Here is a 13,283-nt window from a genome sequence, read left to right on the forward strand (position 1 = left end):
ACTTGGGATGATGTCCTCAAGGTTCATCCATGTTGTAGCATGTGGTACAATTTCCTTTCCTTTTTTAGTTTTCTTTCCGAGTTACTTAAAAATTTTTTGACATACAAGAAGCTGTACATAACTAATGCAGACAAATTAAAGGAGTTAGAGATAAGTATACACCAGTGATCCATTATTGCAATCTATGCCATAAACCTGTCCATCACTTTTAGAAGTTTTCTCCCACCCTCTTATTTGTTATTATTATAGGTTGTTTTAGTGATAAAACACTTAGCATAAGGCCTACCCTCTTAGCAAATTTTCAAGAGAGTTTGTTTATTTATTTATTTATTTATTAGAGAGAGAGAGTGGAGGGCGGAGCAGAGGGAGAAAGACAAGCAGACTCCTCACTGAGCACAGAGCCTGATGCAGGGCCCAATCCCAGGACCCTAAGATCACTGCCTGGGCTGAAATCAACAGTGGACGCTTAACCCACTGAGCAACCCAGGCCCTCCATCCCTGCCCCCCACCCCTTAGCAAAGTTTTTAGTATACAATAGAGTTTTGTTAACTATAGGCACTGTGCTGTTCAGTAGATCTCTAGGACTTATTTACTTTGTGTAACTGAAAATGTCTACCCTTTGATTAATATCTCCCCTTTCCCCTTCGCCCATCCTCTGGAAAGCACCATTCTACTCTCTGGCTCTATGAGTTTGACTGTTTTATATTCATAATGTAAGTGGTATAATATAGTATTTGTTCTTCTGTGTCTGACTTATTTCACTTAGCATAATGCCCTCTAGGTTCATCTGTATTGTCATAAATGGCAAGATTTCCTTTTTTGATGCTGAATAGTATTCCTGTGTGTGTGTGTGTGTGTGTGTGTGTGTGTGTGTAAGTGTTGCACATATCACATTTTAATATGTTGACTGATAGGCATTTAGGTTGCTTCCGTGTCTGGGCTATGGTGAATAATGCTGCAATGAACATGGGAATATAGATCTCTTTGAGATCCTGATTTCAGTTTCTTTGGATATATATCCAAAGTGGGATTGCTGAATCATATTGTACTTCTATTGTTAGTTTTTTTTGAGAATCTTCCATCCTGTTTTTCAAGGTGGCTGTATCAATTTACATTCCCATCAACAGTGTACCAGGGATCCCTTTTCTGCACATCCTCCCAACACTTGTTATCTTTCTTGTTTCTTTTATTCTATCTGTCCTAACAGGTGTGAGGTAATATCCCATTGCAGTTTCAATTTGCATTTTCCTGATGATGTTGAGCACATTGTCATATATATGTTGGCTATTGATGTATCTTTTGTTCACTTCCTTTGCTCATTTTTAATCAGGTTATTTGGGGTTTTTTGCTATAATGTTGTAAGAGTTCTCTGTATATTTTGAATATTAGCCCTTTATTAAATATATGGTTTGCAGATATTTCTTCCCATTTCATAGGTTGTCTTTTCATTTTGTAGATTGTTTCTTTTGCTGTCCTGAAGTTTTTTAGTTTCATGTAATCCTGCTTGTCTCTTTTTTCTTTTGTTGCCTGTGCTTTTAGTATCATATCCTTCATTTTAGGCTGAATGTTACTCTTTTTTATGTAGATGCCACATTATCTTTAATCCCTCATCTATCAGTGGACATCTCAGTCGCCTCAAACATTTTAGCTGTTGTGAATAATGTTGCTGTTAACATGAATGTGCAAAAATCTCTTCATGACTCTGCTTTCAATTCTTTTGGATATATAACCAGAAGTGGATTGCTGGTTCATATGATCGTTCTATTTTTAACTTTTTGAGGAACCTCTTCATGCAGAAGTTTTCACAAATTTCATTGCTGTTGCTTCTGCTAAACTATCTGAAAATCTTTATTTCTTGATTAATGCAAATTTATTTTTTTGCATATCCAGGGCCCTTGCAGAATCTCCACCATCCGTTAACAACCTAAAGAGTGAAGTTGGTGATAAAGGGAAGAATAAGGATGAAGGAGAAGTTGGTAACAATGAAAAAAAAGCTGCAGATGTTTGTCTTGAGTCTCATCCAGAAGAGAAAAAGAAGAAACGTTCTGGATTCAGAGACAGAAAAGTATGGAACACAGTCTTATAAATTAGTCAAAGCTGTTGTTAATTCTAAATTAGAATAATGCATTTGAGTCTCTTTTATAGTTTATTTCAGATGGTTAGTATTCTCCTTACAGTGATACTCACGTCTCTGCTATTTTTTTCTGTCATTTTCTTTTTTTTTATTAATTTTTTTATTTTCAAATAAACATATAGTGTATTTTTAGCCCCAGGGGTACAGGTTTTTTTCTGTCATTTTCTAAAAAGGCAAATATAGTCCTGGAATGTGAAGTTAATGAGGCTAGTGAAAAGATCTAGAATTGATAATCAGGATTTGCATATTTTTTTTTACTTTTTTAATGCAGCTACTTTAGTTGATTCTTGCTTTCCAGATCTTTCTGATGCTGAATGTTCATGGAAATTTAAGTCTTTGGTGCAATTGATTTATGATGCCAAATTTGTAAAGGCAGAATAACCTCTCTTTGGAAATACACAAATATTTCCAAAAATTCAGCTAATTTTGATGATAGTATAAACGTTGAATGACTTCAGCTTTTAATATCTTTAACACAACCTGCTGTTACAGAGCTCTACCTCAGAAAAATTACAATTCCGGTATAGTATGCCTATGATACTGAGCATTTGAATTCGTTAGACATGAGTAATGAAAAGTCAAAAGGATGAATTTCTTAGACATCTGCATGTTAATGTTGAAATTCAGGGAATTGCTTCCTTTGATAAAATGTAGCTAATAAGTGTAGCACGATAATTTGAGTTATTTCTGTGTTGCATGTGTGTTTGTGTGGGGGGGTATATATTTGCAAGAAGAGTTCCTTTGAGAAATTTGGATTGTTTATTTGGATGAAATTATTAAATATGTTTTTTCATTTCTCAAATCTGTTTCTGGATGAGGTGAATTTGAACAAAAATGATGTAAGTTAATTGTCAACTATCCCAGTGTTTCCACAATGATATATTTATTTAATCTTTTGCCCTGAGTGAATTTGAGTAAAGTTTCAATTTATCTTGTGCCAGCAGTTTCATTTATAGTTTTTACATTTTACAAAATAGAGCTAAAATTACCCAAATAAGCATTTATTTTTGAACTTTCCGTTTTCTTCTCCTGCTTTCTGCTTAGCAGTGACCATATATCATACTTTGCAGATAAAAATGAAAGCTTGATCAATATAATTTACTTAATTTGTAACTCCCATGGCTATAAAACCTTTCTGATCTATTTCTGAAATAATTCTTATTTCACTGTAGTCTCAGTGGAAGAGCTTTGTTTTCCATATTCAAGGATAACCATTCCACATGTCATCCTGTTTCCCCAAGAACCTGTTTCAACGCTTATTTTTTCTTCTGTCCAGTTTCCTCAGTTACTCTTTGTCTTTTCATTTATTACATAGTATACATAGACATGTTAAAGATTTTTCCACCTTTAATAAAATAATAAATTGCATTTTTGAGCATGGTTTTTTGTTTTTGTTTTTTGCCATTCACCTTCTTTCCCTGTTACACCAAACTGCTACAGCCTCTACAGGTTCTCTTTACATCCTCACTTTTCTCTTAAGCTTTTTGGTTCTGTTCTTTTATACTGTCTTGATTTTTATGTAATTTTTCAAATATTCAGTGAGAAAAAAATAGAGACTACTATAATGAACATGTATATATCTGACACTTATTTTTGTCAGGTTTTAACATTTGACTATATTTGCTTTATTTTTTTTAAAGAAACAAAATGAATGTAAAAAAATACATTGCTGTATACTTTCCCCAATCCCATTTTTTCCCCTCTTTTTCAGAGGTGAATGATTTGCTTTAATTTGTGATTTATTAATGTCATGTATGGCCTAGTTGTTTTATGTGTTTTAGTTTTAATTAAAAAAAAAATTCCCAGGTCCAAAGAGTTAGGACAGCCCTATCAATCAGTTTATGTTATACTGTTGTTGTACGTGCTTCTCTTTCATTTAATATTTATATTATTTTATGTTCTTTCCTTTTATTTTTGATGTTTAATTTTTAATTTTCAATTTTCTTGTCCCTTCTGACACATCAAGTCCAGAATTCTGAAAAATTCTCACACACTGCTTCAGTATTGCTTCATGGCCATTTCTTTTCTCTCAGAACTCTTATCTTGCATCCTCACAACCTATACTGCATATCTTATAACTGTTCTTTATATTTTTTCTCAATCGTTCTTCCCCTACTGTCCTGGGGCCTCTTTTTTTTTCTTCCCCCCCTTTTTTTATGGTGGTAAAATAGTTAAAATGTCCCATTTACCATGTTAACCATCTTTAAATGTACATTTCATCACACAGTGTCAGCATTTTCTCACCACCCATCTCCATAACTGTTTTCATGTTATAAAACTGAAAATCTATACCCGTCAATCAGTAACTCTTTACTGCCCCCTCTCTTAGCCCCTCGAAACCACCTTTCTGCTTTTTCTCCATGATTTTGAATGCTAAAAGAACCTCCTACAAGTGGAATCATAGAGTATTTGTATTTTTGTGACTGGCTTGTTGCACTTCATGTAATGTCCTCAAGGTTCATCATGTTTTAGCATATGTTGGAATTTCCTTACTTTGGGGGATATTACAGGGTATGAATATACTACATTTTGGTCATCCATTCATCTCTTAATGGATATTTGGGTTGCTTCCACATTTTAGCTGTTTTGAAAAATGCTGTGAACATAGGTTAACAAATATCTATTGGAGACCTTGCTTTCTATTCTTTTGGGTATCTACCCAGAAGTGAAATTGCTAGATCATATGGTAATCCTATTTTTAATTTTCTTATGGAACCACCATACTGTCTTCCACAGTGATAAGCCATTTTGCATTCCTACCAGCAAGGGTTCTACTTTGTCCATATCTTTGCCAACAATTGCTATGTTCTTTTCTTAGATTAACCATCCTAACAGATGTAAGGTGCTATCTCAGTAGAGTTTTCATTTGCATTTCCATAATGATCAGTGATGTTGAACAACTTTGCATGTGCCTAGTAGTCAGTTGTATGTCTTCTTTGTAGGAATGTTCATATCTTTTGCCCATTTCTTAACTCTGTTGTTGTTGTTTTTAATTGTTGAGTTTTAGGAGGTCTCTAAATAAAATCTGTTAACTACTTATCAGATATATGATATATGATTTGCAATTATTTCATCTCATTGTATGAACTTTTTTTTTTCTTTGTTGCTTATGCCTCTGATGTCATATCTAAGAAATCATTACCAAATCTAATATGACACTTTCGACCTGTGTTTTCTTCCATAAGTAAGTAGTTTTAGGTCTTTCATTTTGGTCTTTGATCCATTTCAAGTTAGTTTTTTAAAAAGATTTATTTATTTATTTTAGAGAGACAGAATGCATGAGAGCCGGGATGGGATAGGATGGGTAGAGTGGAAGGGAGAGGGACAAGCAGATTCCACGCTGAGCGTGGAGCCTGTTGTAGGGCTCACTCCCACAACCCATGAGATCACAGTCTGAGTCTAAATCATGAGTTGGGCGCTTATTAGCCAGCTGAGCCACCCAGGCACCCCCTTAGTTTATTTCTTATTATGGAGTTAGATCTTATCTACTGCAACTTCATTCTTTTGTAAGTGGATACCAATTTTCCCAGCACCATTTGTTGAAAAGGCTATCCTTTTTTCCATTAAATGGTTGTGGCTCCCTTGTCAAAAATCATTTAACCATGTATGTGAGGGTGTATTTTGGGTCTGTATTCTATTCCAGTGGTCTACATGTCTGGTCTACATGTACCACATGTTCTTTTGATGACTGTAGTTTTACAAGATTTTATTTATTTATTTGAGAGAGAGAGCGTGCGCACGCAAGCACAAGCAGCAGGGATGGGTAGAAGGAGAGGGAGAAGCAGACTCCCTGCCAAGGAGGGAGCCTGATGTGGAACTCGATCGCAGGACCCTGGGATCATGACCCTAGCTGAAGGCAGCTACTTAACTGACTGAGCCGTTCAGGCGCCCTGTTGTTTTATAATAAATTTTAAAATCAGGATGTAGTAGTCCTCAAACTTTGTTCTTCTTTTTCAAAATTTGTTTTGGTGGTTCAGAGTCCCAAGAGATTACATGACACATATTAGTTATTTCCGTATATTGGCTATTGTGAATCATGGTACATTGAACATGGGAATACAGATATATCTTCAAGATACTGGTTTCACTGGACAGTTTCCTTACACCACACATGAAAATAGACTCAAAATGGATGAAGGACCTCATATGAGAAAGGAATCCATCAAAATCCTTGAGGAGAACACAGGCAGCAACCTCTTTGACCTCAGCTGCAGCAGCTTCTTCCTAGGAACATCACCAAAGGCAAGGGAAGCCAGGGCAAAAATGAACTATTGGGATTTCATCAAGATCAAAAGCTTTTGCACAGTAAAGGAAACAGTTAACAAAACCAAAAGACAACTGACAGAATGGGAGAAGATATTTGCAAAGGACATATCAGATAAAGGGCTAGTATCCAAAATCTATAAAGAGCTTATCAAACTCAATACCCAAAGAACAAATAATCCAGTCAAGAAATGGGCAGAGGACATGAACAGACATTTCTGCAAAGAAGACATCCAGATGGCCAACAGACACATGAAAAAGTGCTCCACATCACTCGGCATCAGGGAAATACAAATCAAAACCACAATGAGATACCACCTCACACCAGTCAGAATGGCTAAAATTAAAAAGACAGGAAATGACAGATGCTGGCGAGGATTTGGAGAAAGGGGAGCCCTCCTACACTGTTGGTGGGAATGCAAGCTGGTGCAACCACTCTGGAAAACAGCATGGAGGTTCCTCAAAAAGTTGAGAATAGAGCTACCCTATGACCCAGCGATTGCACTACTGGGTATTTACCCTAAAGATACAAACATAGTGATCCGAGGCGCATGTGCACCCGAATGTTTATAGCAGCAATGTCCATAATAGCCAAACTATGGAAAGAAGCTAGATATCCATCAACAGAATAATGGATAAAGAAGATGTGGCATATATATATAATGGAATACTATGCAGCCATCAAAAGAAATGAAATCTTCCTATATGCGACAATGTGGATGGAACTAGAGGGTATTATGCTTAGCAAAATAAGTCAATCAGAGAAAGACAGCTATCATATGATCTCCCTGGTATGAGATAGTGGATGCAATGTGGGAGGTTTGGGGGGGTAGGAAAAGAATAAATGAAACAAGATGGGATTGGGAGGGAGACAAACCATAAGAGACTCTTACTGCCACAAAACAAACTGAGGGTGGCCGGGGGGAGGGGGGCTATGGACATTGGGAAGGGTGTGTGCTATGGTGAGTGCTGTGAAGTGTGTAAACCTGGGGCTAATAATACATTATATGTTTATTAAAAAAAAAAGGATACTGGTTTCATTTTCTTTGCATATTACACAGAAGTGAAATTTGTGGATGATGTGGTAGTTCTGTTTTTAATGTCTTGAGAAACCTCCATACTACTTTCCATAGAAGTTGAACCAATTTACATTCCCACCAACAGTGTAAAAAGTTCCCGTTTCTCCATATCCTCACGTACACTTGTTATCTTTCCTTTCTCTCTTTTTTGTTAAAGATTTTATGTATGTATTTGAGAGAGAGTGTGGGAGAGAGCATGGTAGGGGGAGCAGAAAGAGAGGCGGTCAGGGAGGCTGACATGGCACTTAATCCCAGGACTCCAGGATCATGACCTGAGCTGAAGGCAGACACTTAGCCAACTCAGCCACCCAGGTGCCCCTCTTTTCTCATTTTTTTAACATTAAGAAAAAAAAAAAAAACCCACGGGATTTATTTATTTATTTTAGAAAGAGAGAGAGAGCATGCGAGAGCATGCGAATGCACAGTTGCATTGGGGGAGGGGTAGAGGGAGTAAATCTTCAGGTGTACTCCCTACTGGGCATGGAGCCTAATGTAGAGCTCAGTTTCATGACCCTGAGGTCATGACCAGAGATGAAACCAAGAGTCAGATTTCCAACCAGCTGAGCCACCCAGGTGCCCCATCTTTTCCCTTTTTATGATAACCATCTAACAGGTATGAGGTGGTATCTCCTTGTGGTTTTGATTTGCATTTTCCTGATGATTAGTGATGTTGAGCACCTTTTCATGTGTCCATTCGCTATTTGGATGTGTTCCTTGGAAAAATGCCTATTTAGGTCATTCTGCCCATTTAATTGAATTGGTTTTTGTAGGGTTTTTGTTTCCATTTTTGCTTTTTTTTGGCTTTTAAAGTTTTAATTTTGATTCCAGTGAGTTAACATAACAATGGTATATTGATTTCAGGAAGCAGTATAGTGATTCAGCAATTCCATACATCATCCAGTGCTCATCATGACATTTGCACTCCTTAATAATCCTACCACCTGTTTAACCCCTCTCTCCACCCCCATGCTCTCTGGTAACAATCAGTTCTATATATTTAAGAGTCTGTTTTTTTTGGTTTGTTTGTTTGGTTCTTTGTAAATAGACTCCTTATGCAATGTGGAACCCAATGTGGGGCTTAAACTCACAAACCTGAGTTTGAGCTGAGATCAGGAGTCAGACACTTAACTGACTGAGCCACCCAGATGCCTCAAGAGCCTGTTTTTTGTCTTTTTTTTCCCCTTTGCTTGTTTGTTTTATTTTGTAAATTCCACATATGAGTGAAATTATATGGTGTTTGTCTTTCTCTGACTTATTTTCATTTAGCCTTTTACCCTCTAGATCCATCCATGTTGTTGCAAATGACAAAATGTCATTCTTTTTCATCGCTGAGTAGTATTCCGTCGTGTGTGTGTGTGTGTGTGTGTGTGTGTGTGTACGCTTCTTTTTCCATTCATCTATTGATGGACACTTGGGTTGCTTCCATGTTTTGGCTTTTACAAATAATGCTGCAATAAACAGGGTGTTTATCTCTTCAAATTAGTGTTTTTGTATTCTTTGGGTAAATACCCAGTAGGGGAATTACTGGATCATATGGTAGTTCTGTTTTTAATTTTTTTTTTTAAAGATTTTATTTATTTATTTGACAGAGAGATCACAAGTAGGCAGAGAGGCAGGCAGAGAGAGGGGGGGAAGCAGGCTCCCTGCTGAGCAGAGGGCCCAATGTGGGGCTCAATCCCAGGACCCTGAGATAATGACCTGAGCCGAAGGCAGAGGCTTTAACCCACTGAGCCACCCAGGCGCCCTTGTTTTTAATATTCTGCGGAGCCTCCATACCGTGTTCCATAGTGGCTGCAACAGTTTGCGTTCCCACCAACAGTGCACAAAGGTTCCTTTTCCTCTATATCCTTGCCAACTCTTGTTGTTTCTTCTGTTGTTGATTTTAGCTAGTCTGACAGGAATGAGGTGATACCTCATTCTGGTTTAAAAAAAATTTTTTTTTTAAGATTTTATTTATTTATTCGACAGAGTTCACAAGTAGGCAGAGAGGCAGGCAGAGAGAGGCAGGGAAGCCGGCTCCCCACCGAGCAGAGAGCCCAGCGCTGGGTTTGATCCCAGGACCCTGAGACCACGACCCTAGCCAAGGTAGAGGCCCAACCCACCGAGCCACCGAGGTGCCCCCCTTATTCTGGTTTTGATTTGCATTTTCCTGGATTAGTGATGTTGCGCACTTTTCCTGTACCTGTAGGTCATCTCTGTGTCTTCTTTGGAAAAATACCTTTTCAGATCTTCTGCCTGTTTTTAAATCAGATTTTTTTTTAATTGTATGAGTTCTTTAAATTTGGTAAAATACAACAGCTTTTTGTGATAAAAGCCCTCAACAAATTGGGTAGAGAAGGAATTTCACTTCAACTTAAGAATGCAGTATATGACAAACCCACAGCTAACATCATACTGAACACTGAAAGATTGAAATCTTTTCCTTTGTAATGAGGAAGAGGACCCACAGGGGTGCCCACTCTAAACATTTCACTAAATAGTACTGGGAGTTCCACGTAGAGCAATTAGGAAAGACAAAGAAATATAAAGCATCCAAATAGGAAAGAAAGAAGGAAAGTTGTTATTATCTGGAGATCATATGATCTTATATAATGATAATCCTAAAGACTCAATCAAAAAGCTATTGGAACTGATGAACAAATTCAGCAGAGTTGCAGAAAATAAACTCAATATACAGAATTGATCATACATTTTCTATACACCAGCAATGAATTACCTGAAAAGGAAATGAAGATAATTAATTATTCCATTCATAATAGCATTAAGAATAAGAAAATACGTAGGAATAAATTTAACCAAGGTAATGAAAGATCTGTACAATGAAAACTTTGTCTTTGATGAAAGATACATAAGAAGACACACAAATGAAAATATATCCTGTGTTCATGGATCAGAATAATAAATATCATTTAAATGTTTATGCTACCCAAAGCTATCTGTACTTTCCTTGCATTACCTGTAAAAATTCCATTCACATTTTTCACAGAAAAAGAAGTGCTAACCTTTGTATAGAACTACAAAAGAACCGGAGAAAGAAGAGCTAAGCTCGAAGTATTCCACTTCCTGATATCAAATTACATAGTTATATTATATACATAGTGTATTCTGTCATTAAAATAGAACATATAGACCAGTGGCACAAAATGGAGATCCCAGAAATAAACCCCCCACCTATACAGTCAGTTAGCATTTGACAAGGGAGCCAGGAATACTGTAGGGGCAAATGATAGTCTCTTCAATAAATGGTATTGGAATACTTCATAACCACATACAGAAAATGAAATTGAACCCTTATTTAAATCATTTGGCAGATTTAACTCAAAAGTATTAAATACTTTAACTTAAGACCTAAAACAATAAAACTTGTAGACGTTTCCTTAGAAGGAAACTCAAAGAAGGGAATGTAGAGGAAGAGCTCCTTATCTTTCGTCTTGCAATGAATTTTTTGGTCATGACACCAAAAACACAACAAGAAAAAATCAACAAATGGAACCATTTCAAACTGAGAAGATTCCACACGGCAAAGGCACCCATCAACAAAATGAAAAGACAACCTACAAAAAAAGTATTTGCAAACCATATATTGAATATGGGGTTAATATCCCTTTTCTTTCTTTCTTGATGAGTCTAGTTAAACATCTGTTTTATCTTTTAAAGAACTAGCTCTTATTATCACCAATCTTTTCTATTGTCTTTTTATTCCCTGTTTCATTTTCTTCCACTCTCATCTTTGTTATCTCCTGCCTTTTGCTGTGGGCTTAGTTTGTTCTTTTTCTAGTTCCTTGAAGTATTTGAGATCTTAATTTTTTTTTAAGATTTTTATTTATATATTTGAGATAGAAAGAGAGTGAGAGAGAGAGCACAAGCAGGGGGAGCAGCAAGCGCACTCCCTGCCAAGCAGGCAGCCGGACATGGGGCTTGATCCCAGGACTCCAGGATCATCCCCTGAGCTGAAGGCAGACCCTTAACCGACTGAGCCACTCAGGGTGCCCCGAGATTTTTATTTTTTAAAATATAGATGTTTATTGCTATGAATTTCTCTGTTAGAAATGTTTTTTGCTACATTCTGGTATGTTGTGTTTCCATTTTTGTTTGTTTCAAGATGTTTTTAAAATTTTCTTTTCTTTGTTGACCCATTGGTTTTTCAGGAGCATGTTGTTTAATCCCCATGCATTTTTAAATTTCCCAGTATTCTTCTTGTAATTGTGAGTTGCTTAGCATTATGGTCAGAAAATATGCTCAATATGATTTCAGTTTTCTTAAATTTATTATAACTTGTGGCCTCATGTGATCTCTCTTGGAGAATGTTCCATGTGTGCTTTAGAATAATATGTATCCTGCTGCAATTGAATGGAATATTCTGTAAATGTCTTTTAAAATTCATTTTGTTTAAGTCCAGTGTTTCCTCATTTATTTTCTTTCTGGGTGGTCTGTCCATTGTTCATAGTGGGATGTTCAAATCCCCTACTGTTATTGTATTGCTGTGTATTTTTCCCTTCAGTTCTGTTCACATTTGCTTTATATATTTAGGTGCATAACTAGTTAGAAATGAATTGACCTTGTATCATTATATTATTCTCTTCTTTGTCTCGTTACGGTTTTTGGCTTAAACTGTATTTTGTTTGGTAGTATAACTATTCCTGCTTTCTTTGGCTCCCATTTTCATAGAATATCTTTTCCCATCAACTTTGCTTCAGTTTGTGTGTGTCCCAAAATCTGAAGTGAACCTCTTATATGCAATAAAGTTGTTTTTGTTTTTTTGTGGGTTTTTTTGTATTTGGGGGGGGATTTTTTTCTGTTTTGTTTCTTTGATTACATTACACTTGAAGTAGTTATTGACAGATATGGGTTTACTATTGCCATTTTGTTTTCTGAGTGTTATCCTTTTCTTTCTCTCTTGTTCTCTTCCTTTGTGATTTGATCATTTTCTATAGCAGTGTTCTTAGGGTTTTTTTTTCTTTTCACCTTTTGTGTATTTGGTATAGGTTTCTGCTTTGTAATTACCGTGGGGCTTACATAACACATCTTAAACAGTGTATTTTAAGCTACTAACAGTTCAACTTCTAATGTATACAAAAGCTTTACATTTATTTGCCCCCAGTGTTTTATGTTTTTAATATTACAGTTTGTATGTTTTAACACTGTTTATCCAGTTACAGATTATTGCAGTTCTTTTAATACTTTTTAAAAATCTTCATGCTAGAGTTAGAAGTGATTTATCCGCCACCATTACAAAATTAGAGCATTCTTTTTTTTCCTTAACATTTATTTATTTATTTGTCAGAGAGAGAGAGGGCACGAACAAGTGGAGCGTTAGGCTGGGGGAGAAGCAGGCTCAAGGAGCCCGATACTGGACTCGATCCCAGAACCCTGGGATCATGACCTGTGCTGAAAGCAGACACTTAACTGACTGAGCCACACAGGTGTCCCCCAAAATTAGAGAATTCTGAAATTAACTATACATTTACCTTCACCACTGAGTTTTATATTTTTGTTTTCCTGATACTGGTGTAGTTCGGTTTTAGGTTCAGGAATTACCTTCTTCTTTTTTTTTCAAAGTAAGTTCATTTATTTAAGTAATCTCTACACCCAATATGGGATTCAAACTCAGGACCCCAAGATCAAGAGCTACATGCTGTACTGACTGAGTCAGCCTGGCTCTTCAGGCTCAGGAATTACCTTTAGTATTTCTTGTAAGATTGATCTAGTGTTGATGAATTCCTTCAGCTTTTTGTTTTCTTGGAAAACTCTGAAGTGTCTTAATATGTGCTTCCTTGAATTCATTTTGTTTAGAACTCTTGGAGCTT

The 13,283-nt window shown here is 36.4% G+C and overlaps 1 protein-coding gene across 3 annotated transcripts in view; it reads left to right on the forward strand.

Annotated features, from left to right (window-relative positions):
- MICU1 (mitochondrial calcium uptake 1) overlaps positions 1-13,283 on the forward strand; it is a 253,080-nt gene that overhangs the window by 76,607 nt on the left and 163,190 nt on the right. For all 3 annotated transcript variants that reach the window (XM_080822562.1, XM_080822560.1, XM_080822561.1), the window contains one exon: positions 1,891-2,065. In XM_080822562.1, coding sequence (XP_080678688.1) covers positions 1,891-2,065 — 175 coding nt within the window. The remainder of the gene's footprint in view (positions 1-1,890; positions 2,066-13,283) is intronic.

This window comes from Martes martes (assembly GCF_963455335.1).
Source record: "Martes martes genome assembly, chromosome: 14".
In the NCBI taxonomy this organism is placed as follows: Eukaryota; Metazoa; Chordata; class Mammalia; order Carnivora; family Mustelidae; genus Martes; species Martes martes.